Source organism: Hypomesus transpacificus, chromosome 17 (genome assembly GCF_021917145.1).
Source record: "Hypomesus transpacificus isolate Combined female chromosome 17, fHypTra1, whole genome shotgun sequence".
Lineage (NCBI taxonomy): Eukaryota > Metazoa > Chordata > Actinopteri > Osmeriformes > Osmeridae > Hypomesus > Hypomesus transpacificus.
Genome location: NC_061076.1, coordinates 7951660 through 7977942, shown reverse-complemented (window position 1 = coordinate 7977942; position 26283 = coordinate 7951660). Strand labels below are relative to the sequence as shown.

Genomic DNA, 26283 nt, shown 5'->3' with positions numbered 1-26283 from the left:
TATATAAACATCTATGGCAGTACATACCTGTCACCGTTGGGTGTCATAGTGAGTTAACATTATTTATCGCTTGTTTTAAGACAATCTCCAATAATTAAGACTGGAATAAAAAAGCAAAACAGTCTTTATTAAGTAAAATGTCACATGCATCAAAAGCTCTCAAAATTAAAGTCTTTATTGGAATATTTTCCATAGCAGTTAATTGACAGCAGCAACAAAAATAAAAAATAAACTTATCTAAACGTTTTACTGTTCCAAGATGGTTCCAAAATGCACTGAAAATCATTTGACAAAAATACATTGCACCAAGTCCTACCTTGTAGTAACTGAATGTCTTAAAAAATAAATAGTCAACACATTTTTGTACATCTAGACTTCCAGGTCTGGTCAACAAACAAAATGTATAACCTCTGTTTTCTCTTTTACCACAAATTGTGAGGACTTGAGTGCAGCACACAAGTCATAACAGTGCAACCTTCGTGATTCAAAATGGAACAGTTTAAAAGTAAAACCCCCAAATTATACACATATAATGAGTAATAACAATGATAATAGAAATAATAACATGATCATAGCAACAGTAATAGTAATGAGGGGTGTAACTACTCTTACTGTATAGCAACACTGATAAAAGCAAGTTTTTCTTTTTTAAAGGACCAAATATTAACAATTAAATATACAGATTACATTCCTGTGGGGGGGGGGGGAATCTGGGATGAAGGAGGGAGCCCTAAGGAGGACATTACACTGCTTAGGAGCCTTGCCATTGGCTGCCAGAGTCTGTGGTGTGCACTGCAGTCTCGCAGGGTTGAACTCTGTCATGAGATGTGTGCAGCAGTTAACCCCAACCTATCCCACAGCTTATGAATCGTGGTGCCTTGTCAAAAGTTGACCTGACAAGACGCCTGCATCTCAAGTTTGGATTCATCCCGTGGCAGTATAGGAACTCAAATCTTTCCTATTTCTGCTGAGTTGCCGCGGCGTATCAATATGCTCTAGTCGTGGCATGGTTTAGGCTCCTGCGGCGCGGAATCTGTGGTCGATCTGGAGCAGGGAGAAGGCGTGGAGCATCCCCGGAACACATTCAAAAGTCCTGCCCTGTCCGTGTACAGCGTGACGGCAGGCTCTAGAAAACAGAGCGTTGTGACGGTGACTGCGTGGATGCAGACTGTCGTGTGTGGGGGTGTGGGGGGGGTTCGCCTTGTTGCTGAGCACACAGACTGGGGTTAAGCAGTCCTTCCATGTAGGGTGTCGCCTCCTGTGGAGGCCCAGTCGCGGCTGCGGAGATGAGTAGCTTTGAACGCACGGAGAGAGAGAAAGGGAGAACGAGAGAGAGAGAAAGGGAGAACGAGAGAGAGAAAGGAAGAACGAGAGAGAGAAAGGGAGAACGAGAGAGAGAGAAAGGGAGAACGAGAGAGAGAAAGGGAGAACGAGAGAGAGAGAAAGGGATTGAGAGAGAGAAAGAGAGAGAGAGTGGTAGGCCCGAGCAGAGTCCCAGGCCTCAGTTCTGTGGCTTTGATCCTTATAATGAAAACGGAGACACAAAAGGCTTGGTGAAAATGTCTGTTGAGTACCTTCCGTGGTGATAGCACAAACCAAACACAAAAACACAAGAGGGAGGAGTGATGATGGAAAAAAAAGAAAGAACACCATCTGCCTTTGTAAGGTTCCATGCCAGGCTATAGAAGCTGGAGGGCGGGGGAGTGATTTGTCAGCTGCACACCTCTAGGGTTTCAGTGCAAGAGCCATGGGGTATAAGGAGAGGGTCAGGGAACTGTAGTCTTCTTGATCACGTTCCTCCTCCATCTCTGACATTCCGTTAGTCATTCTGTGATTCTTTCGGTACCGAGTAAAAAAAAAAACACATCTTCTTTCACGATTCCCTCTGGACACATTCTATAAAAACAACATTCACCCTCGATTTCCAGAAGACCCTCAGTCATATAAAAACAACGTTCTTTCATTTTTCCCCAGCCCCCTTGGTTTTGTAGAAAAAAGAGTCCTGTGGCGCTATGTGCAGATACCGGGGGCCCTGTGGGGTGATATGTCTGTATACGATGAAACCGAGGCGGCCTCCTCTCATTGGACGCGGGGCTCTCCGTGGACCCGGACGCGGTAGAGGCAGGTGTATTCTGGGTGGCCCCAGTTAGTCAGCACCCGCACCTCGATGATCTGGAAAGCCTTGTCGTTTTTCTCCTGCAGAGCGGGGATGGAGGACACGTCTCACATCACCGACGTGTGTGAGATATAATGAAGTTCTGTGTGCAAGATGTCGAGGTAGTTCTGTGCGTGTGTGTAGTAGGTGAGAGTGTGTGTGTGTGTGTGTTTACCATGACTGGGAAGGTCTGCAGTGAGTCCCCGTCATCCTGGTAGGTGTACTGTCCCAGGAGCTTCCCCTCTTCCTGGTACTCATCATCCAGACCCTACACACACAAACACAAGAAACAGAAATTGAAGATATATTCCGGGAATGTGTACACAGTGTGTGCATCTTAAAGGTCACATGATATGCTGTTTTTGGATGCTTTAATATAGGCCTTTGTGGTCCCCTAATACTGTATCTGAAGTCTCTTTCCCAAAATTCAGCCTTAGTGTATAATTACAGCCATTACTAGCAGTCCCACAATGAGCTTTCCTCAAGATGCAAGATGTTTCTGTGTCTGTAGCTTTAAATGCTAATGAGGAGGAGAGAGGCCACGCGCTACCATGCTACACCATGCACTAATGTTTACAGTGGATGTATCGCATTGGCACGTAGCTCCGTTGCTGTAAGATGACTCGAATGTTCCCAATTCTCATCTGATCACCCTGATTTGCAGAGGTGCACAGTCATAGTCATTTAATTAGGGGAAAGGCGGATATCGCCCGCGCCATAACAACAGCAGAATGGTTATCCAAATAGCAAAGAAGTGTAGTTACAACACTCGCGTTACAGCATGTGTATTCACACACATACTTGATGCTACCTACGTTTACATTAGCGACAGTGAATCAGCTGTTAGCTGCAGAGGTAATGTTACAGCCACATTCTAAGGGTAGCAAGCTCGGTAACCATATACAGTAAAGCAACAAAATGATATAGCATTAGTTAACTTACTTGTCCGAGGTTTGTAGCTGGACAAATGAGAGTTAGTACTGATCCAGAATTGTATTTCAGCAAGGCCAGCTTTGTATTAGCTCAATTTGAGGGAACAGTGGCTGAAATGTTTGGCACAGACATACACAACTTTGGGAAGTTGTGTCGGTGCATTTCCATAGAAAATAAAATGAAGACATTGTCTTCACTGTAAAAATACTTTAGTTTTCTTTTGTACATCCAAACTGAGCTAATGTAATGCTTCGTTCGTTGGTAATCCATGTTATCTCTCGAGGAAACACTTGCACAGTCATAGCTCAGTTTCTCATGGGCGGGCCAGATTATCTGGGCGGGCAAAGCAGAGAGAGGGGAGGAAACCTTCCTCCTTGTGACGTCACAAGGAGGAGATTTTCAAACCGAGCGTTTGAGCTCTCATTTTCTCAAAGGTGGAGAAGAACACCCAGGGCTTGGTTTACACCAATCGAAATTTCTAGCCACTGGGGGGCCAAAGGCAGGCTAGGGGAACTCATATTAATGTTAAACAACCTCCTAAAGTGAAGTTTTCATGTCATGTGACCTTTAAGTGAGAGAATGAATCGTGTGTGTGTGTGTGTGGTGTGTCTTACATAGACGGTGAAGTTGCGTGGGGCGCTGCTGATGTGGCCGGTGGGGGACAGGGCCTTGGGGATGTGCTCCAGGCAGAAGGCAGTGGGCAGGACCTTGAGGGACAGCCGGATCACCAGGTAGCCCTGGGAGCCCTTGAACGCCCAGCAGTTCCCTGGGTACACATCAGGCTGGTGTGGGAGGAAGGAGAGGACAACATGTCAGAACGACCCAGCAACCAAACGGCGCCGAGATTGTCAGGCCAGCCTGTAGGTTTCGGGGGGGGATTTCCCCACGCCCCGGGGTGATGCGGAGGGCGTGAGGGCGGGCGGGGCTCACCTGGATGACCACGCGTGGCGACTGGGAGAAGTACCAGAGCGGCAGGCCGAACAGGCTCATGAGGGCTGTCTTCGTCTCGTAGGTCTCGGAGCAGCGTGTGCTGAGGATGCTGCCACCTGGACACACACATACACACACATGCGCGGATAAGCACACAAGCAAACGCGCACAAACAGACACACCCAGTTGGTATCTGTAGTGATCTATGTAGCCTAGGCTGTGGGCTGAACCCCCTTAGCTCTAGCTCGTACACAGGGTTAAGGTTGTACAATGAGCCTCGTCGAGTTCGAGTTAGGGCAGTCTAACAGGTCTCATCCAAAAAAGCACTACTGATCCTGGTTCGGCTCTCCTCTTCGGGTGGGGTTAATGAACACAGATCCTAAACTCTGGCCACCTGGAAATTCCTCTCGACTGCCCTGTCAGTGCTAACAGGTCAACTATAATAAGACCTGTTAGCATAAGCTCTCAGTCAGTGCACTAATGCACTTTAGAAGACAAGGCCTGTTTTAAAGTGGGGTACATAGTGTGGCTTTCTAACCTCCAGACTCCAGGGCGTAGTCCACCAGGCCTGTTCGATCCTGGGAGTAGAGTTTGAGTGCATTCTGCACAATCAGCTGCACTTGCTGGGGAGAAAAAGTTCAACAAGTTAGGGCATTCGGAAATGAAAGTATGGGTTAGTCCCAAGAGTTCTGTTTGATAGAGAAGCTTCTTCAAAGCGTGCCGTGGCGGTCAGTGGCAGCATACCTCCTCAGACAGGCCCTCTCCGGCGGCGGAGTGCTGGACACTCTGGGTGACCGTCTGGGTGATGGCGTGGATCTGGGCCTGGGCCTGGGCCTCCGTCAGAGCCTGGGCCTCGCTTAGCGCCTGGGCCCGGCTCTGCTCCAGCTGCAGGGTCACGTTTCTCAGGATGGCGAGCTCCAGGGAGGCCAGCGAGGCCTGCAGGTCGGCCCCGCGCACGTAGCGCTCTGACAGCCAGGCCAGCAGGGCCTCGGGCACCTCTCCCTGGGCCTGGCCTCCGGGGTAGAACAGAGCCAGGAGCTCCTTCTTGACCTGGGCAGACACCTGAGCTGTCACCTGGGTAGACACCTTGAGGTGAGAGAGAGAGAGAGAGAGAGATAGAGAGAGAGAGAGAGAGAGAGAGAGAGAGATGTTGATAAGAGGCAATCATGGATTCTGTTTGAAAGTATCAGCACAGGAAGTGCAGTGGTAGATTCAACTGGTAGACAGTGCAACAACTGTGACGCTGTGATTAAAGATTGTCACAGACTGTGACAATCTCTTCATTTCAAAGTAAATGTATGACAGATACTATTCATGTAAATGTTGTCCCTTTTCCATGCACATAGGGTAACACTCCAGTTGCTTGTCACAAGCTCGCATTAGTTCAAATGTAATACAGCCTTGATAAGATGCTTATTAACTTCAATATGTGTTAATAAGACTTAATAACGTACAAGGGCTTTATTACCTACTAACGCTTAGTACAAGCACCTGGATCTAAAGCGTTAACGCACAAGGATGTAAACAGTCGTTCGTGTCTCACCGTGCCCTGCAGTGTGTCCAGCTGCTCACACTTGCCCTGGCATCCCATCACCCCCTGCAGGTCGTGCCGCACCCGCCCCAGCTCCGCCTCCAGCCGCTGCACCTCTGCCAGCAGGGCATCGTGGGCCTTCTGCTCCACGCCCACACTGAGGGAGAGAGAGAGGGGCTTACAAACAGCCACATGGAGAACGTTCCCGAAAATGATTTTTCCGCTCCAATTCGACCTTCTCTCACATCACTCCCCCCCCCCCCCCCCCTTTTCTTTTAGAAAACACCTCGCTCGTCTCTCACAAACTATCCTTTTTTTCCCTCAGAATTTTTTCCTCGCGGAACTGTGAATCGTTTGAAGGACACCCTTAGTTCAGAGGGCGTCTTAGCTTAGCATCAGTGCACCCACCTGATAGGAGCTGGGGCTGGTGCCGGGGCTGGTGCCGGGGCTGGGGCCGGGGGTGGTGTGGAGGCCAGGGAGGCCCTCTCCTTCTCCCTCAGCTCCTCCTCTTCCTGCTGCCTCTGCTGCTCCTCCTGCTGCCTCTGCTGAACCATCTGGCAGGAACACCGGACCATGAGCTCCAGGAAACACCTGGACTGTTACAGTTCTCTACAGTGGTGTGGTGTAGCACACAGTATAGCCGTGTACAGCAGTGTAGCGTAGTGCAGTATATAGTAGTGTAGTATAGTGTAGTGTACCGCAATGTAAAGCGGAGCAGTATACAGTAGTGAAGTATGTAGTCGTGTATATAGTAGTGTAGTGTCGTATATAGTAGTGTAGTGTACAGTAGTGTCGTGTCGTGTACCTGGGTCTTAACAGCCAGCTGCTGCAGCAGCACCTCCAGCTCTGCCAGCCTGGCTTCCTGACTCTGCTGTCGCTCCCTCTGCTGCTCCTCAGACTGGAGGGAGAGAGGGATGGAAGAGGAGGAGAGAGAGAGAGACAGAGAGAGAGAGACAGAGAGACACAGGTGTCACCGAACAGCATCTGCACCCATCAGACCCATTCAAAGTGAACGCACAGCACAGCCAGCGGTACAGGCGACAGCCCCCCACCTCACCTCCACCCCTCCCCCCCTCCAACCCTCCCCACCAGGATCCCCACCTGTGTCCTGTGGCTGCCCTCCTGCTCCAGCTCTCCCCGGAGCGCGGCCAGCCTCTCCTCCAGCAGGCCGGAGACCCAGAGGCCCAGGGCCTCCCGGTCGGTGCGGCTCTCCAGCTGCAGCCTCAGCCCCTGGTAGAGGCCCAGGGCGTCCCCGTGGCGCCGCTCCTGCTCCTGGTCGCCCTGCTGGACCTGCTCCCACAGCACGGCCAGGCGGCGCTCCACGAGCTCCAGGCGCTCCAGGTCCACGCCGCTGACCGCCGCAGCTGAGGGGAGGGGCGGCTGGACGGGGGGGTTGGGAGGGAGGGAAGGGGTGGAGGTGAGTGTAGCGGAGGAGGGTTGGTAAAAAAATAAATAAACGAAAGCTAAAAATGGTGTGAAGTTGAACGTGCAATGGTTGACACGGCCACGCGCGCTCTCTGGCTCTCACCTGTGCCTGGGGGGCGGAGGCCGCGGCGGACTTCTCCAGGGGCACGACGGCGGCGGGGGATGGGGGGGCGGAGACGGGGACGGGGACGGAGGCAGGGACCAGGCTGGACAGGTAGGCGAGGGGGGAGATCAGGTTGAAGGCCGGCAGGAGGGAGAGGAGGGTGGCCCTGGACGGACCCCAGAACCACAGAGCTGAGGAGAAGATCAGAGAGTTTGGGGTTTCATTTCCTGCGGCGTGGATTTCTGCAGGTAGTGGGGGGGGGTGGATAGTGTGCGTAGATGTCGCTTGCAGGCCGTGGGTGGTGGTCTTCAGCATGTGAAAGTGCAGTGTTTCCCACACATAGACTAATGTGTGGCGGTGCGCCACAGAATCAACACCGGCCGCCACACATTGCGTTTCGTAAAACTTTTTTTTATCGCTATTTAGGTTAAAACACGCAGCGTATTCGTTCAGCTGCATTTCCTTTCCCCTGCTCTCCCTCCGTCTCTCTGTCACTCATGCGTCTTTCTCACATATGCACACAGTCACAACGTCAGCACACGTTAGCAACAATGCATACATATGCCGTTCTAGTAAGACCGACAGCTATATCAGCGAGCCTTCAGCATCAGTGCCGTAGCTAAAAGTCGAGGAAAGTTGAGGCTACTTTTCGCTAGGTACCTTACTCACATTTACATTTAGCCATTTAGCAGACGCTCTTATCCAGAGCGACTTACAGTACTCGAAGTTTCCCCTTCGTTCTTTTGGTGAGAAGTCTCAAGAGCTAGCTACTTACCCGGCGTCATGGAGCCGACCAGTTAAATAGTTGTTTAGCACTAGCGTTGCTACATGCCTAATGCAGAAATGATATGTTAGTTGTTGTTAATTTGTTTGGTCTGACAACCCCCACCCCTCCCCGCCACAATTAGATTTCTAATCTGTGGGAAACACTGAAGTGTGTGTGAGGAAAAGAGAGCAGATCCATAGAAGGGGCAGATGCCGTCTCTGAGAGCCCAGAGAGGTGACCTGAATCGGGGACTGGATTTGGATCATACACTGGGGACATGTGCTGGTTAGCAACTCCACTGCCATGTGTCTGATGTATCTGTGTGTGTGTGTTTGTGTTTGAGGGAATCTCACTCACCCAGGATCAGCAGGAGGGGCAAGAGGAACAGGAGCAGCTTCCATAGTTTAGGCAGGCACCTGGGACACAGACACACACAATGCACTCCTTGAGACAAGACGCACACAGACCAGACCCAGTAACCTTTGGGTCCCCAGATGAGGCAAAGCTAAATAATTGAATCCAGATGCAAAATTGAAACGGTTCAAGTGAATAATTCACTCGGCGCATCCCTCGTGCGCGTGGCATTTAAATAAGTCCGGTCATAACTTGGCCCCTCACCGTCTGAAGTTATGACCAACGTCAGACTGCAAACACTAATTCCACTCAACATGATGTCACTGATCCAATAGGCTGCCGTGAAATCTCAACAAATGCAATCAAATAACCCAAAGCCTAAACTAATCCTGGACTACAACAACAGACTGCCAGTGCAGCAGTCTGCCTGTGTTTGTGTGTGTGTATATGTGTGTGTGTGTGTTTGTGTCTCACCGTGTCAGGATGAAGACGTTCAGGAGAGACATGAGAGACACCAGCTGGTACCATCCTGTCCCCACAAACCACAGTACTCCTCTGCCTGCCTTCCCTGGACCGGAGAGAAGGAGAGGAGGTGAGAAAAGATGACCATCAACAACAACAAAAGTCACAACAGGGAGAAGAAGAAAAAGCTACAGGTGAGAGTAAACAACAGAGAGAGAGAGAGAGATAGAGAGAAAGAGAGAGCTAGAGAGAGAGAGAGAGAGCGAGAGAGAGAGACACAGAGAGAGAAAGAGAGAGGTAGAGAGAGAGAGGTGAGCCCTGGGTGAGGGGTTGTCTGTATGCTAACCTGGAGCAGCCAGGATCATCCAGAGCACTGACAGCAGCTTCTGGGCCAGGCCTGCCACCCCGGACCCCACCCCCCTGCCCGCCCTCAACACCCAGTAGCCTGGCTGCAGCAGACAGTAGCCTGGGGTGGAGAGAGGGATGGACACACACACACACATATTGGTACCAAAGACATTCGCACGACAGAACTCAAGATCAAAAGAAAATGTGTCCCGTTAAAAGAACAACGGCTTTCAATTCCTAAAAGGCCCCCCCACTTTAACTGCATTTCGACATTGTGCATCATGGCTGTGGGGTAACTTGTGAGGTGGGCAGCAGTGCTGGCACCTCCGTACGGTGGGCTCAGCGGAGAGGACAGAAGCGTGTTAACCTGTGTAAGCTAGGAGGCTCCACAGCGCCCCCACCAGGCTGCGGGCCCTGGAGGTGCGTGTGTGGACCACTGTGTGCGTCTCCAGGTGCTGCTTCCCTTTGCAGTCGTCACCTGCGGAACGTTCCCCCAGGATGGATGGATGGATGGATGGGGGGGGGGGGGGGATGATAACAAACACAACGCAAAGGATGAGTTTATGGACAAATTCAGAAAAGGCAAAACATGGGTTACGATGACAACGCAAATTAGGCAATGGTGAAGCAACTCACTGAGTCGGAAACCCAAAAAAGGTGAACGTGACGTAAACCATAAGAATGACACAGCACTGAATCATGCATATTTAATATGGCATCGTGTATTCGAATAACTGGAACGTCCCTTGTTTGACAGTGTAAAAAGTCACACACCAAAGGCTAGGCTGCACGGCTGTGTGCGTGTGTAAATATTTGGAGACACTCATCCCACCCTCTTTCTTTCTACCCCCCCCCCCCCCTCCCTCTTTCTCCCTCCCTCCTGCTGGTGTTCATGTGACACAGCAGTCCCTTGTTCGCAGGGTCTCCTGCTCGACACATTTGGAATGCTGCTCGTGGCCATGAGTCATCTCTGACACCAGGGTCACCACAGTCTCCCTGGGTGGGCGTGACAGGGACAGCTGGAACTTTCCGGAGCCTGGGACTGTCCCGTGGAAATATTTCAAACGAAACCCTTCCTTTCTCCTCTTGCGCTTTCGCAATGACGAGCAGATATAAGTGCAGGGTCACTTGACTGGACCACGAGCTAGTCATAGGAGGCAGACTGCTAACGAGTCCACACAGACCTTGTGGACTGGTCCACACACGGAGGGCACACATGGCATGAGGCTTTGTGTCCATCTCTGTCTCTCTGTGTAGGGGATTCCATCAAAAGGTCTAAGAGGCTTCGTGGGTTTGAGCAGGAGTGTGTGTGTGTGTGTGTGTGTGCATGCATGTGTGTGTGTGTGTGTGTGTGTGCATGGAGGACTTACAAAGGGAGCCGTTCAGACTGAGGTGTCCATCTCCTGTCACCGTGTCTTTCACATTCATGCTTCCGCAGTAGCTGGAGTGAGCTGGAACAGGAACAGAGACATGGATTTACAAGCCAAATCACCACCTCATTTGCATGATGTCACCCAGGTGACGAACAGGGGAAGACCAAAGTCATAATGTACGAAACAAGGCAATTAGAAGGAGAGAATATGAGTGAAAGTGGGGGGGGGGCGAGTTTGAAGAGTTGCGTCTGTCGTTCACTTGAAGAATATGGAGATGACGAGCCGGGAAGAGACAGTTCGACACAAACTCCAAACAGTTCAAACAGACACACAAGGAGCAAAGCTGCCTTCCGCACTGCTGTTCAAACATCCTTTCACACAGATTTGTTCAATCCCAGACGACTGCATGCGACGACAGAGAGACACCAGAGAAAAAAAAGCTGGAGAGAAATGGAATGGATTTTGAAGACAAGCAACCGCCCCCCCCCCCAAAAAAAAGTTCAACAGAAGGACTGAGCCGGACGGACGAGGGGCCGGTCAGAACGGTTGACCCCTGACCCCTGACCACCAACCGCTTGCAGGTACCTTTGCCTTCGTAGCCGTTGGCTCTGTAGCCCATCCTGTGCAGGGTGCTCTGCTTGACCAACCACAGACCAGCCACGCTGGAAGACACTGCTCGCCTGGCAGAGTCACACAGCGACGCCATCAAACCTGGTAACACACCACACGCTCGCGGTCAGGCTGGGGAGAGGGCGAGCGCTGGGGGGCCCCGAAACGGCACCCACGCTAGAACGTCGTTCACATTCTGAAGGCCGGGGAGGAGAGGCGAGTACAATTTGGAGCGCGGAGCGCAAAGAAACGACAATCTCGGCCGGAGTGGGGGGGAAAAGAGGTAGGGCGTGAAAGGGAGCGAGGGGAGGAGAGATGAAAACATCCCATTTCGGGGGAGGCTGGAAAGACAGGTGTGTGGAGGAGAGCTTAGATGAGAAGATCGAGTCGACGGTGCTTCCGAGATGAGCAATGAAGGAAGAATGACAGCACAAGGGACGTGGAGAGGGAGGACAGTCAGCGGGCCATCCTGCGACAGAACAGAGAACAGACAGACAGACAGGCCGATAGACAGACCGATAGACAAACAGGCTGGAGGAAAGGAAAGATGAGGAGCGCTCCGGATATGACCTATGAAGTCATGCACTGGAAGGAAGGAAGAAAGAGCACATCAAAACTGAATGTCAAAGTAGAGTAAGACAAATGCATATATCATTTATACATATTTGTCTTACAGCTCTACGGCCTTCCCAAGGAAAACCAAGACCCAGTCAGACGAACAGGGTCACGAGAGATGGATGGAGATGGGAGGGAGACAAAAAGAGGAGGAGTCTCCTTTCGGAGGGAGTGAGGGTAGAATCTTCCAGTCTACCTTTTCCCGGCGGACTGACGGCCTTGGAGGCCAGCCAGAGAAGGTTCTGGAAGAGGAGGGTCACCAGGGAGACGGCAGGGGCCAGGGCCCGTCTGGCGATGCGCACACAGGCGCCAGACACGGACGCTAGGGCCCCTGGGAGGAAGACACGGTGAGCAGTCAGACAGACGACATGACAAGGAACTGGGACTTCTCTTGCCCCGAAGGCCAGAGACGGCAACTGTCATATCAGTCACATAACAGACGCACTGACACACAGACGATATGCAAGGGTGGCCCACTGGTCAGTTTGACGTGTTTACAAAGACAGCCATGGCTAACGTGGCTAACGCTTCAGTGACAGAGTAACATTCGGTAGAATATTTAAGGAGCGGAGGATGACTGTTTGAACCGGCGGGCTAGTGCAGGTAGGGTCTGGTCTCACCTGTCTTGTTCCTGCGACTCTTATCCCAGGAGTAAATGGTTGAGGAGGAGGAGGATGAAGATGAGAGGGCGGCAGCGCTGGAGGCGGCAGCCCGAGCGGAGGAGGAGGAGGAGGAGGTGGTGGCGGTGGTGTGAGTGGTGAGGACCGTTTTCCTGTCAGAGTGGATGGAGCAGTCGTTGCAGATGAAGCCGTTGGCGAGCGCCGTGTGGCTGTGTGAAGCGGCGCCGTGGAGGTCGCCGTTGACGTTTGAGGAGCCGTGCTCCGCCCTAGATCTCCTCTCTGGGTGGACATGCGTACACACACACATTAATATATATACACACACACACACAATACAAAGAAAAAACGTTTTTTTTTACAAAATGACTACAAAATATTATTATTCAGTTAATTAATCAAGTAAAATTACAATACTTCAAAACAAAGTCATAAGAAGTTTATTTTCGAAAAGGTTTATGGACAAAAAAACTTGCCCATATAATGCCTTATTATAGATAAATCCAAATTCACCTTTGAGAATGGCCTCCTTATTTGCATCTACATAGAACAGATAAGTGTCAGTCAGTCGACAGCAGTTCATGAATTAAATCACACCAATAAATCAATGATATGATGTCACAGATCAACGCGGTTAATCTCCAAGGTAGTACATCAACGGGATTAGATATCCAGATTACACACTTTCCCAACCCCATTGCCGTCTTGTTAATCCTCCCCTGAATTATACATCCCTGTGTCACACATCAAGCATACACCCCACAGTGCACAGTGATCTACTTACAAAGCTACAATCACGGCCACAACCCAGACAGCAATCACGACATCTACAGACCCCAATTCTACAATGTAGCGTCGTTGCACAACTTCGGCATCAGCATCTCCCTTGAAACATGCCCTGCAGCAGGGCCAGGCCCAGTACTGACCCAAGGATCCGTCAGTGGTAGCGGAGGTGCTGGTGGTGGTGGTGTGCTGGCGTAGGCTGGACTGATCCAGGGTGGAGGAGAGCAGGCAGGCGTCGCTGGCCGCGGGCCTGCTGGCAGGCGTGGTGGTGGTGGAGAAGGACAGGGTCTTGCGCGGCGTCTCTGTGAGGGTCTGGGAGAGCGACTGCTGCTTCCTGCTCCTCACCGTCCTAGAGCGGAGGAACCCAGGGGGGAGGGACTGAGGACCATGCTGACATCTCCATTGGCATCAATATGTGACTTTGTGTTGTGTTGTTGTTCACCTTGATATCTCCCAAAAACTATTCTTCACAAAAAAGTGCAACTACGTTAGTTTCCTTTTAAGACAAACCCCAGTGTCTCAGTATGCACTTAAACAATATATCAGTATATCACAGTGTGTGCGCATGTGAATATGTGTGTATTTCTGTGTGTGTGTATGTATTTAAGTGTGTGTGTGTGTGTATGTATTTAAGTGTGTGTGTGTGTATGTATGTATTTAAGTGTGTGTGTGCGTGTATGTATGTATTTATGTGTGCGTGTATGTATTTATGTGAGTGAGAGAGTGAGGGTGGGTGTTTGCGCCGGGCGCGCGCGGTCTTACCGTGCCTCTCTCCGACCGGACCCTCCGGTGCTGTAGCTCACCGAGCTGTGGTTGGCGGAGAAGTCGGTGGCCAGGCTGTCGTTGCCATAGAGACCGGCGGTGGTCTGCAGGCGCAGACTGCGCCGCGACATCCTGGGAGAGTCGAAGACTGGAGCGATGTGATGCTGCTGCTCAAACTCGAGCGCTGCCGTCGAGTAGCTGGAGCTGGGGGAGGGAGAGCCAGAACGAGAGAGAGAGAGAGAGAGAGAGAGAGAGAGAGAGAGAGAGAGAGAGAGAGAGAGAGAGAGAGAGAGAGAGAGAGAGAGAGAGAGAGAGAGAGAGAGAGAGAGAGAGAGAGAGAGAGGGGGCACAGGAAGGAGGTGGGTAGGATGAGGGACAGAAGCAAAAAAGAGACAAAAAAAGTGGGGGAGAGAGGGAGGAGAAGAGAGAAGAAAGGCACGTGGTGAACGGACGTGGACTGTCACTGAATCACTGGCCCAGAAGCGCTCATCAACTACTGCAGCAGAGAGCGATGACTACCGTTCTGAACAGGAATCTGGACAGGAACATACAGTATGTACTCCAGCTCGGAACGTCAATAACAAAAACTTCAATGTGGTGAGTCCCCATTTGGGCCATAACACGGCGACAGGAGCAGCAGTTTTGGCGGCAAACTGTACTAAAAACAGCATTTCCTTTGGGGGGGAGGGAGGAAGGGAGGAGAAAAGACAGAGAGCGATAGAGAGAGAGTGAGGGTGTGAGAGAAAGAGAGGCAGGCTGTGCGTTGTTGGGCCTGGCAGGAAATGAGTCACTCAACCCATAGAACAAAACAAACAAAAAACAGAGGAATAGAGACACGAAGACCGCGGCTGAAACAGAGGCCCATTTCGAAAAACACAGGCGAAAGATACAGTCTAACGCGGCGCAACTCGGCCGCCCATTACCCGGACGGCAAACGATTCAAGCCAGCAAACGTAGAGACAGAATACGGGACGGACAAAAATGTTGACACTGACACTTTGTGTTGAGCAAACACACAACTCTGACTCATGACTCAAGGCCGCCACTCCCCCGTACTGGGAACACATCAGGGAAAGCAGATCTCCCCCATCGCATTTACCACACACACACACTCCCTGTAGCCTTTCACCACTCTTTGTACACACACACTTCAACGGAACAAAGGTTACAGAGGTTCCAACAGAACTTAGAGGTTAGGATGCACACTCAACAGACTTGGAAGTCGCCGCACGTCAGGAACCGTCCCTTCTCCTCGACCTTTGGCCCCCGGGCTGAGTCCTAGAAATCCTCAGCTGAACACATGGGGGAGACAGACATGGCGACGAGCGGGGCAGGGGCGAACCAGGAAGAGAGGACGTATCTTATCACCCGTCGGAGGCCTGCCTCCGACTTCCTGTTGTGAGCCTGGGGAGGGAGGGGTTCCAGCCTCGATGCACCAATCAAACTGAGGTACCGAAACACCCAGTCGTGTTCAGCCTGGGAGGACAGGGAGTGGCCCTGAGGACAGTCGATTGTCGATGCGGCTCAATGACACGCAGTGGAGAAAACACTGGGCCGATTGAAACACCCTGGGTCAGCTGTGCTCAGTCTCTACCAGCCCCGCCCACGCAGGGTGCAGGGCTGGGACGGCTCTCTGGCCTTCTGGGAGAGTTGCAGAATGTGAAGGAAGAGAAAGTGTGCATGAAAGTCTGCGTGAGAGAGAGAGGGGAGAGAGAGAGAGAGAGAGAGAGAGAGAGAGAGAGAGAGAGAGAGAGAGAGAGTGAGGGAGAAAGTAGTGAATGCATGCCTGCGAGCGAGTTCATTCGTGTGTGTGAGAGAGCGCTCGAGTGTGTGTGTGTGTGTGTGTGTGCGTGTGACAAAAAGTGCGTGTGTGCAAGAGAGAGCTTGAGTGTATGTGTGTGTGTGTGTGTGTGACAAAGAGTGCGTGCGTGCGTGCGAGAGCTCGAGTGTGTGCGTGTGTTTACTGTTTATGGGTGACCAGAGAGCTTGAGGGTGTTTAAGTTTATGTGCGAGAGACAGCTTGAGTGTGTGTGTGTGAGTCTGTGTGAGAGAGAGAGAGAGAGAGAGCTTTGGAGTGTGTGTATGAGTCGCTGTGTGCCTCTGTGCTTGCCCTGTGGCCCTCCTGCTGGCCCCAAAGCCCTCAGGATTACACCATCCCACCTCGAGCCAATTATGGGCTTTCCTCCTCCCCCTCCTCCTCCTCCTCCCCCTCCTCCTCCTCCTCCTCCTCCTCCTCCTTCCTGGCGCCGACTGATCCACCTGGCTCCCCTACACACATAGCCAGCTCCTCTCCTGCTACCGCCCTGCCTACACGTCTGTCTGTGTGTGTGTGTATGTGTGCTGTCCACACAAGGGGCTGTGCCCGATTTCGATGCGTGTGTTCCCACCAAGCCCCTGGCACCTGATCACCTTGCATTAGCTCTCACTCCCCATGTCTGTGTCTCTCTGGTGTTGTTCACCCCTTGTCTGTCTACTCCCCTGGACATCCCTGCTAGTCCGTCTAGGAGCCGTGCCAGGGCGTCTGAGCAGGGCTGACGGGGGGGCGAGGCCTCGCAGGGGTGCGACAGGACACACGGGCTTCCTTGGGGTGCGGGCGGTTAGGGGGAGGAGGAGGGGAGGAGATAAGATCTGAGCCATGATCACTTGTTCCGGGCATATTGCCAACGACATCATCCCAGCTCGTCAAACACTCAGGTGTGCTCATTCGTCCCCTCCATGCCATCGGCGAGGCCAATCTAACGCAGGGCCTTCAATACATCTCTCCGTCTTCGTAGTCTGCCTGCCATCACTGAGGGCTGCTGAGTCAGCAGAATGTACCGTGAGACTGGTTAGCCCAGAACCACAACCGGGCCCCCAGCGTCTCCAGCAGACACACCAAGCTGAAACATGAGCCATTCGGGAGTGTGCTCTGCGAATGCCGAGTCGGCATGTTCGGGGACTCGAATCCCCGCGCTCCTCGAGCCTGGCGAGCAGAGACAGGTTGGAACCTGAATAGACCAGGCCTGGGCTACATCATGAGAGGCGTCATAATAGCCCTCCCCCTCCGCACGCGGCACGTGACACTCAGCAAACACTTCCCTGCCCAGACCCTTGTGCTGACTGAGGCGGCAGGTGCTGCTTCGCGCACGCAGCCCGCGCCGAGCTAGCACGCCATGACCCCCTTCTGCAGGAAACGATGCAGGGTTTATCCGGCGACATACTCTGCTCACACAGTCTAGTGGGCCCCACCGTGTAGGGTTAACACCACAGCCAGGGGCCTGCAGCCTTACAGCCCAGGGCAAGGTGGACGGATGCAAGAAAAACACACTTCCACCAGGGATATTTACACTATACGCACTATATCTCATCATTCCAACACTGCAGCTGTCAAACACCTGGGTCCGACATGCTGCGCTGCACTGTACAGGGCCGTCGCTCCCTCTTCCTCCCTCCCTCCCTCCCTCCCTCTCCCTCCCTGTCCCTCTCCCTGTCCCTGTCCCTCTCCCTCTCCCTCTCCCTCTCCCTGTCCCTGTCCCTCTCCCTTTCTCCCTTTCTCCCTTTCTCTCTCTCCCTCCCTCCCTCCCTCCCTCCCTCTCGGACTCCCACGCGTTACCACTCTTGAGTTGGACACTCTCACGCGCTCTCTAAGCACGCATCGTCGAGCTCGCTTCCCGACATAGCGGGCCCGTCAGCGGGAGAGGGAGTAACATCTCTCTTGGCTTCGGCCTGCCACTCTGCCTATCGATCGGCTGGTATCTCCGTCTCGCCTACGCCTCCCCCTCACCAGCGGTATAAATAGCCTGGACACACACACAGAGTTCAGACAAATAGCTAGCACATTACTGCACGCTAACACACACACAATCCAGAGAAATAGCTGGATAGCCAGCACACTACTGTGCGCACACACGCACACAAACTCTCTCTCTCAAGCTGGGCTCTCCCTCTCAGCTGCCTCTTATACAACAGTGCTATCCCTGCTGCCCAGTCCTCCCACGCCCCCATGGGCACTGCCAGTTCTCTGCTCTCCTAAAGCGATTCCCAGGGGAGGGGCTCCACCATGTGTCGAGGGGTGTCCCATTTTCATTTGAAGCCACCTTCTCCGAGGTCGAGGCACAGTTTCAATGTGACAACACTGGGAGGGTATGGATGGGAATGTCACCAGTAGGCAATGTCACCAGTAATGACATGACTGCCGGGGGAGTCTATGAGACGGTCTAAAGCACGGACGAGTCGAAACATCCGCCAGAGAAATTGAGCGGAACAAATATTTGCAGAATCGAATTATGCTATGTCACTTCCTGAAGAGGTGAGGCCGTGCAAACCCAATATCTTCCAGTAGTGGATTAGGTGAATGAGATGGATCAGTGATACTGACTGAGTAATGGGCAAATGAGACACACACACACATTCACACACACACACACATTCTGAGAGTTCCTGCAGCAAGTGGGTCATAAGACTGATTCCTTATTGGCCTACTGTCTACACCACACACACACACACAGCTCAGACAGATTACAAATCACATGGTCTATAAATCTTAGCCTGCAATGTCCTGTATGTTAAACAAGTATTTAAACACACGATTTACAGGGAGATGTTGTTCTCTGGGGAAAAGCAACCAACAGCTTGTCAAAGCTCTGCTTTTTTTAAACAAGGGGTGTTACATAACTCTAAGTCTCCTTGACACATTTCATAATTACATTGGATTCCCTGTTAGCTTATTGGCTTTCGGCTGACGGAGTTGAAATGGATGTAAATAACACAGGCCTACATGCAGTGCAACGGGAAACAGGAACGACGACCATCACAAGGCCAATACGCAGTTTCAAAATCAGGATCCTAACGCAGGCTTCTCTTCATCAAGAAGGTCGGCTCTGCTGTTTACACCCCCACCTCCAGCCACCGCCCCCCCGACCACCCCCACTCAGTGTTGACTGAAATCAGATGGTTTTCACAAGCTTTGTACTGGAGGGGCCCAGAGGTCAGCAGAACTGTACTACACAAACAAACACACGCATGCATAAGCAGACACACGCACAGGCCCCACCCTCCTGCTTCCTAAAACCATTACAGGGCAGGCAGCTCCTGTTCCCCTGAGGGGCTGACCCTATTTTTAACACTGGGCGGGGAGCGGGCCTCGGTGCCTAGGAGTCGAGGAGCGTAGGACTCTAGATGCCTAGGAGTCGAGGAGTCAAAGGCTCAGAAATGCTCAGCTTTTCTCTGCATCTAGCTGTTCTCTCCGGGTGCTCTTTATTTGCAAAGTGATTAAGATTGCTCCGGCCCGCCCCCTCTTTTCCCGCCTACAGAAGCTCTCTCTCTCTCTCACCATGTGAAGTCTCTTCCCTCAGTCTTTCTGAGGAAGCCGTTTCATGTTGCTGCAGTTGCCATGGAAGCTACTCTAAACAGCCTTCTGGCCTGCCAGTGTGTGTGTGTGCGTGTGCGTGTGTGTGTGTGTGTTAGAGAAGCAGAGAGTGTGAAAGAGAGGGAAAGAGAACAAGCCCCTCCCACTTCCAACAGAACAAAATTCCAACAGGACACAAGGACCCTTTAATACTGGGTAGTGAGTACGCACAAAACATTTTTTGTATCTTTTAAGATTTTCAAAATGTGAGAGACCACAAACATGAGGACAAAAAAATCCTAGACTTAAACCGTTTTGCTCCCCCCACACATCAGGATTTTGGATCGTAAATATTCAACATGTGTAATATTTACGATTCGCGATCGGGGCGGCTCCGACGTTTTCTTACGAGCAGGTTCGGTCCCTCTTAACACACCTCACACCAAGGGAAAATCTGATAAGATCATCTGTAGAACCATCAAAATAATCGCGACATTACCTTGGATTGTCGGAAGGGGGGAAATCGGCCCGATTACCCTGTGGTGTGTCCTGAGCATAAGGCAGCGGTGTCAGACCCTGGTCCTCAGGGGCCAATGTCCTGTACGTTTTATCCAGCACACCGGATTCACGTTTTATCCAGCACAACTGATTGAAATGAATGGTCGTTATCAGGCTTCCACATAGCTAGATAACAACCCATTCATTTGAATCAGGTGTGCTGGAGCAGGGAAACATCGAAACCATTCAAGACAGCAGCCCGTGGGGACCAGGATTTGACACCCCTGCTCTTAGGCCTGGTGTGTTCTGAGGAGAAGGATAGTGTTAGAGAGAGGGTGTGACTCCCCACACCTTCATCCTGCAACTGCTGCCGCCATTCTCCACTTAGCCAGTGGTGGATTCACACAGGACTGGCTACGCTTCTTCATACACACCGCCACACAAACAGTCTCTTCCACTCTCCCCCACACTCCCAGACACACACACACCAGATGTCCCAACAACTGTGCGAGCCAGTGTGAAACAACAACTGTCGAACTGGCTCTCGCTCAACCAAACACGCCAACCCCTCTGTTAAGTCTTTTGCCACGGAGTGTTCCGGAAAGAAATGCTACAGAAACGTATCTCGGGACACCCGGTGGATAAACAGGTGCAGGAAGCGCACCTGTGTGTTACGAAGACCTCACGTCACACCCCACCCCTTCCACAGTGAGGATACGGTGCTTCTTCCTGGCCCTTAAACAAAACAAACAAAGCTAAAAAAAAAATTGAGATGAAGACCCCGTCCTGCTTGTATCCACCCGTTAGCGACTTACTGCTCTTTTCGTACTCCTTTCCTTCTAACCTCTCACCTAGAAGAGCCTGTCACCTTCCCAGCCCAACCCCCAAGGCTGCTTTGGCAATGTCGCTGTAGTACTATTACTACTATCCCTGGTTCAACTGTCCCTACACCAGAGATAACCTAACCTGAGGCCCTACTGACCCACTTAGACACTGGCGGGTCATAAAATATGAAAGGGCCCACCGCTGCTCCCACACACACACACACATACACAGGGTGGCACACACAACACACACTCTAAAACACAATGGGTGTCCCTCAACAGTTAGTGTCTGTACTGTTAGTTCAACCGTGACTAGTATCCTTGGCTGGAACTTTTGAAAAGGTGGTTTCTCTGTCTGTGTGTGTGTGTTTAGACTTAGTTTCTTTATCTAATTAAAGCACATATTGTAATTCATATAGGGACAAAGTAGTCTGGTCAGACATGACATGGATGCAGGAACTCCCTCAGTTGAATCCAGTTCCTTGCTAGCATGTCTGCCTGTCCCTTCTCAACAATGCATCAGTGGAGCAGTGCAGCTATCAAGCCTGACTGAAATAGGGGGGGCTCCCAACAGAGGCATCTGGCTTGTTGCGACACCTTGGTTAACTTGGCGTGAACCCACTGGCGCAGCAAAGGAACCTCAAGTCGAGTCCTTGCCTAGGGGTTAAGCAGTATCTCCTTACCACACACACACGGTGAGGTCAGTCTATGGGGGGGGAAACAGGCTTGGCCCTTACTTCTCTCCAGGAGACACACTACTGGAATCCCTCACTGAGAGACGTAGATCAATGCCCTTCACACAGACAGTGTCTGCCTGGTAGAGAGAAGACAGGGAGCCCACCCCATACATTAGCCGGTCTTGTCTGCGGTTGTAAATCCTTCAATGAGACTATTGCCCTTTCAGATGAATGACTATGAGGTTTGTTACGCTGGTCTTTACACGGGGATTTGTTTATGGTTGGTTGGTGGGGCTAGAATGTGGAGGGCTAGAAAGTCTAGCCAAAGCAGTCGCGTTCTCCTTGAGAGTTCTAGGGTTGTATATGACTCTCTTTCTCTCTCTCTTTCACTCGCTCTCGCTCTCTGGCCTCTGTCTCGCTTGTCACTGGCCTGTTGAGATGTGACAACAGATGGGCCAACGGCTTCAGTCACCTGACCCTGTCCCTTTCAGCAGTGCCCTCTCCCACTCAGTGAAGGCCACACACACACACAAACACGCACACAATGGCATTTAGTCCAAATACAACCCGCCATTTCTCGCATATAGGCCTAGGCTGATATTTCAGAGAAATTAATGATTCTAACTGTCAGACTGTCCTGACTTTCTATGAATTACTGTGAATTTGCTGAAAAAAACTTGCTGATGGCAAACAATAAATCTTAAAGGTTTGACAGTAAAACGAAATCAATTCGATATCTGTGGGCATCACAGGACTCTGATAAACATGACCAATCATTAAGGTCGGACCAGCACTAATGATTGAATGACATTCGGATCGAGTGCCATGATTGGACGGCTACTTGTCAATCTACCTCACGGGAGTAGTCAGGCAGCGAGTTCATGTGCTTTGGAGGAGTGGCTTTTAAAGGAGAGGGTGGGATATTTTGATTTGAATCCCTTTAAAGTCAAGCTAAAATTGCAAGCTTCGCAAAACATATCTATCCTGGCTTTAACATTCATTTGATATCTTCACTGCCACATTACAGATGAGATACTCTAGGCACTATATGCAAATCCGCTTCCACTGACACGTCCGTCTATAAGATCTGACACGCCACGTGTACCTTGAGGGGATTCGTGTAAATGTCATGTGCTGGTCATGACACGGGCATAGAAAGACAGCCTGTGTTCTAGGCCTGAACATTGGATTGAGGGATAGAAAGATCTTCACCACTGGAATGAGGCTACAAGCCTTTTTTCTTTTTTTTTACTGGCAAGGTAAAGACACGGCCATGAGGAGTGGTTTGTTAGAACATGCCTAAGGACTTTTACTCAAATTTTCAACTTAATTGCTGGTTGGATGCACCTTAAAGGTCGCACACACTTAGCTCATTCTACATCTTGTTCCTCCACAGGTCTAGCCTATTACTAACTAGCTATTTCACCTTGAAACGCTAACATGCCTTTCACAACCCTCGTCAAATCTGATGTGTCAAAATGTGGCCAGAAAAAAACATTCCACCACTTGAATCCTATGCCAATAGCCACGCCTGATACCACTGTCTTCCACAGAACGCGTGGATGCCAACGGGGAGGGGCGGGTGATAAGACGTTCACAATGAAATGTTTATTTTAATGAGAGTACCGCGACAGCATTCCGCTAAGACACTAATGAACTCCCTATTCTCAGACACACACAGACTCCGCAACTGTAGGTTTCCTTTCTAAACAGTGTGTAGGAGAATTGGGCGTGGAGCGGCAGTAATCACCTTTACACTAGCAACACTGAGACGTCTGAGCGCAGCTCGTTTTCCAGTTTGTTTACTCGAAAAGACATTTAGTCACGATCGCGGTTGTGAGACTGAGTCATCAAAAACCACAACCACAGTAAGGGTTTCTGTTCAGGCAGCCAAAGCTGGAATGCATTAATGCAGACTCCAGAGGATCAACATAAGGCCAACAACTACGTAAAAGAGTTCAGGGGAGTATTTGCATGGTAAATATTTAGACTGCAGCCCTTTCTCCCTTCTAATGTAGTTGCATCACAATGGTGAGTTTATCTGACCTGAACCCTTTCATTTACCCACCCCCCCTGCTGCAAAATGTGAGTAAAGCGATCTCTCTGGCAGAAACACTGGTCATCAACAATTGAAGACTGGTAAGATTTGATAGCGACAGTCTTTTCACATTAAGACTCAGAAAACAATAGCTAGGTTGAGAGAGGAGGGAAGAGTTTTCACTGTAGTGACTGCACATGATGCCATATTGAAAAGCTGGGGAACATCCAACACTCAGAGCTCAAGAACAGTTAACAGAAGCCATATGTGGGATTCTACCAGAGAAGAATTCAAGTTCAATTTTGATCTATTCAGCATTTACAACAGTGGATGGTCCTTGCTGACTGGTGGTCAGCCTGATTACTATGATTCTGGTCACTGTATGATGAACAGGATGTCCTTCATTAACCTACAACTTAGTTCCTAGCTCAGATGAACATTATTAATATCTCAATTAGAATTTAGAGAATAATTATTGTTATTTATCTGTTTGGTAGTTTTTTGTATTGTTTTGTATTGTGATTTATTATATTTTTCTTATTATTTGTTCATTTGAATTTCTAGGGGTGGTAATAACTAGTGAATACAAAAAAACATATTTGAACAAATGTAGCTCAATTACAGGTCAGAGTAATACATTTTGAGGTAAGATCAACCTGGAGGACACAATGCCACTTGTTATTCACTCACATCCTTTTCCTTGCATATTTCTCTAGGTAGCCAAAAATGGTTGAGCTGCAGCCCGCTGCCCAGCGGTCTCACCTGAGAGAGTAGGTATATCCTGTGTTCTCCGGAGCACACTGAGGAGGTGTGTATGTGTGCAGGCGGGAAAAATCCATGGTCATTCTTCGTTCAGACTGCGAGTCAAGGCGCATGGGAGGGGGGGAGAAAGGGCTCTTTAGGTTATGGAGACGAACGGCTAGGGATTACGCTCACACACTCGCAAAGGAATGCAGGACACACCTACATTCACTCACACACACACACACACACCAATACTTTTCAGCCTGTCTCCCGACAATAGAGGTTAAGAATTCGAAAATATTCCCGGCATTCTATCAGAATGGCCCTATTCTATCGATCTACCATCCCGCAAGTCGTGAAGTTATTTGATGACACAAACGAGCACCTCTCCACTTCAATTAGCCTATCTTCAGACTATCAATTCTCCAGTCAACACTATCTTTACGCCGTTACAATACACTTAAAACTCCATCCCCTGGCTCCACTCCACAGCCAGCAGCTGCTGCTCTGATCAGGGAAGCAGAGCCCAGGCAAACAGGGAACATAATGAGACCAGTTTTTGCATGTTGCCCTTCTTTAGAACACAATACTACAGCTCTGCTGGCCTAAGTTGCCCGGAAGAGACTTGGCCGACCTCCTTCTGCATTCTGCCAATTGCCGTTTGATGACGAGGGTTCTGGACGGACGGCCCGCAATGAATGAAGCGTCTCTTCTCTGCCTCTATAGGACAGCAGCTGGGAGCTGTCCGCGCCTGGTGGAGACTGGAGATGGGGAAGGCTGGAGACAATAATGAGGCTTTCTCTCCAAGACGACACACTCCTCTAGGCACGAAGTCTATGGCTGACTGACTGACAAGTGAGAAGCTCTCTGGAGCAAGTTGAGTAACATTCAGAGGTGGGGCTCGAGTTAGACAGCAGGTAGGACACACCTGGCCAGAGGGAGGTTCGACAGCTCGTGGAGCTGAGCTCTTCTCAGCCGTTCAAATTTAGCACATGGTTTGATCCTACTTTTTTAGACTGTTTTTCACGACACAATAGACAAACATTTTAAAGAAGTTCAGTGGAAGTAGGCTAGTTTTGAATGTAAAGTAATGCAAACTTGAAAGGACCCACCCAGTTTATGAATCAAGCCAGAGGGCCAGGGGAGATGCATCATCAACCTGTTTGCAGCCTCAGGGCCCAGGGCAGCCATTACAATACTCTGATACAAATGAGAACCAAAGCAGTAGTGGTGAGACTCAAATTAACACAACTGCAGTTGCCTCTCAATTGTGCACAGGATTCTAGAATTCGCTGCTTTAACTTCAATGACTTAGACCACAGGAAGGAACACTTCAAGAACAGATGGCTTTCTCCAAACCCCCCTTCCAAATCTGTGATGAATTAATTGGGATTGAATCATTCAAATCTACTCAAACCTTAAATCCAAAAAGCAGGATCAACAAACAAGAATGAAAAGCGTTTGGAGCAAATGAATTTCTGCCTGGCTGGATTATTTAGTTGGAATGGCTACTGAAGCCGGCGATCATCCAGGATTCAGTGTGGCTGTTTACTTTCTAGTGAGGAAAAACAGATACACTTAATAAAGTCTACCCAACTATATAGGCTAGGCCTAATTGAAACTATAGAGTTGAGAACTGATTTTCTGTTTAAACAGCAGCCACAACTATGACAAATGATCAGCAAAATGGCCCCCTTGGATGTTTCGCTTTGACATGTAATCTTCCCTGGCTTAACCCATTTAAACCCCAGAAAGAGCACAACCTATGAACCTTAAATACTCGGGAGACAGACTGAACTAAGACAGATCAGGCATCAACTGACTCTCTTACAGGCGCTTTCTTACACACGCACTCATACCTAGTCCCATAAACACAATCATGTGCTACTGCTAGGGAGAGCTTTCCCTCAAAGCCATTTCCCAACATATGCATGTTTACTTTGTCTCGCTGGCTCCTTTGGCAGAACAGAGTATATTGCACAAAGCATGCAATAGACAGGCTCTCGCTGTCAAAGTGTTTCTGACCGTCACAATTAAAACGGCGTGTATGTGGCCCAATACTGAAAGGTCCTGAAGCTCCGTTAGTCTCCTATTGCCTTACAGTACACTAATTTTAGAGCGTAATACACCACGCAGTCAACTACCAGCGCTATAATATCGACGTCTGTGTTGAAACGGCTGCGCTGTAGTCGGTTGGATTCGAACACATATTTCATTATAAAGATACTTAGTTAGACAATATACCATATTTTAACACAAATTGTTATAGTTTAGTACAGCTAACAACGTTGCAAATATATGAATTATTGACCAGGGCCCAAGGTTTCTGCTGTCAAAACTGCGTTCTGTGTAAAGGAGCTTAGCGAACAAGGACAAATGAATAGAATTAAAGGCACTACAATTCACATAA

At 50.3% G+C, this 26283-nt stretch overlaps 1 protein-coding gene across 1 annotated transcript; it reads right to left on the bottom strand.

Annotated features, from left to right (window-relative positions):
- Positions 1-106: 106 nt before the first annotated feature.
- On the bottom strand, positions 107-26283 carry sun1b (Sad1 and UNC84 domain containing 1b). Its single transcript, XM_047039197.1, has 24 exons — positions 24508-26283; positions 23892-23986; positions 13767-13970; positions 13148-13353; positions 12735-12761; positions 12225-12503; positions 11801-11935; positions 10966-11091; positions 10378-10458; positions 9375-9485; positions 9006-9125; positions 8672-8765; positions 8201-8259; positions 7078-7268; positions 6651-6929; positions 6353-6447; positions 5958-6101; positions 5562-5706; positions 4763-5104; positions 4557-4641; positions 4019-4134; positions 3703-3870; positions 2331-2423; positions 107-2196 (listed from the first exon to the last, which is right to left on the bottom strand). Exons 1-24 carry the CDS (start codon positions 24517-24519, stop codon positions 2080-2082), a joined length of 3324 nt encoding a protein of 1107 aa, XP_046895153.1. The 5' UTR covers positions 24520-26283; the 3' UTR covers positions 107-2079.

Excerpts from the sequence above, each read along its gene's own strand:
- sun1b (XM_047039197.1), bottom strand. Across the intron at positions 12,762-13,147 it reads TACCACTGACGGATCCTTGG|ATGCAAATAAGGAGGCCATT; the intron begins GTCAGTACTGGG and ends TGTTCTATGTAG. Across the intron at positions 11,936-12,224 it reads GAGTCGCAGGAACAAGACAG|GGGCCCTAGCGTCCGTGTCT; the intron begins GTGAGACCAGAC and ends TCTTCCTCCCAG.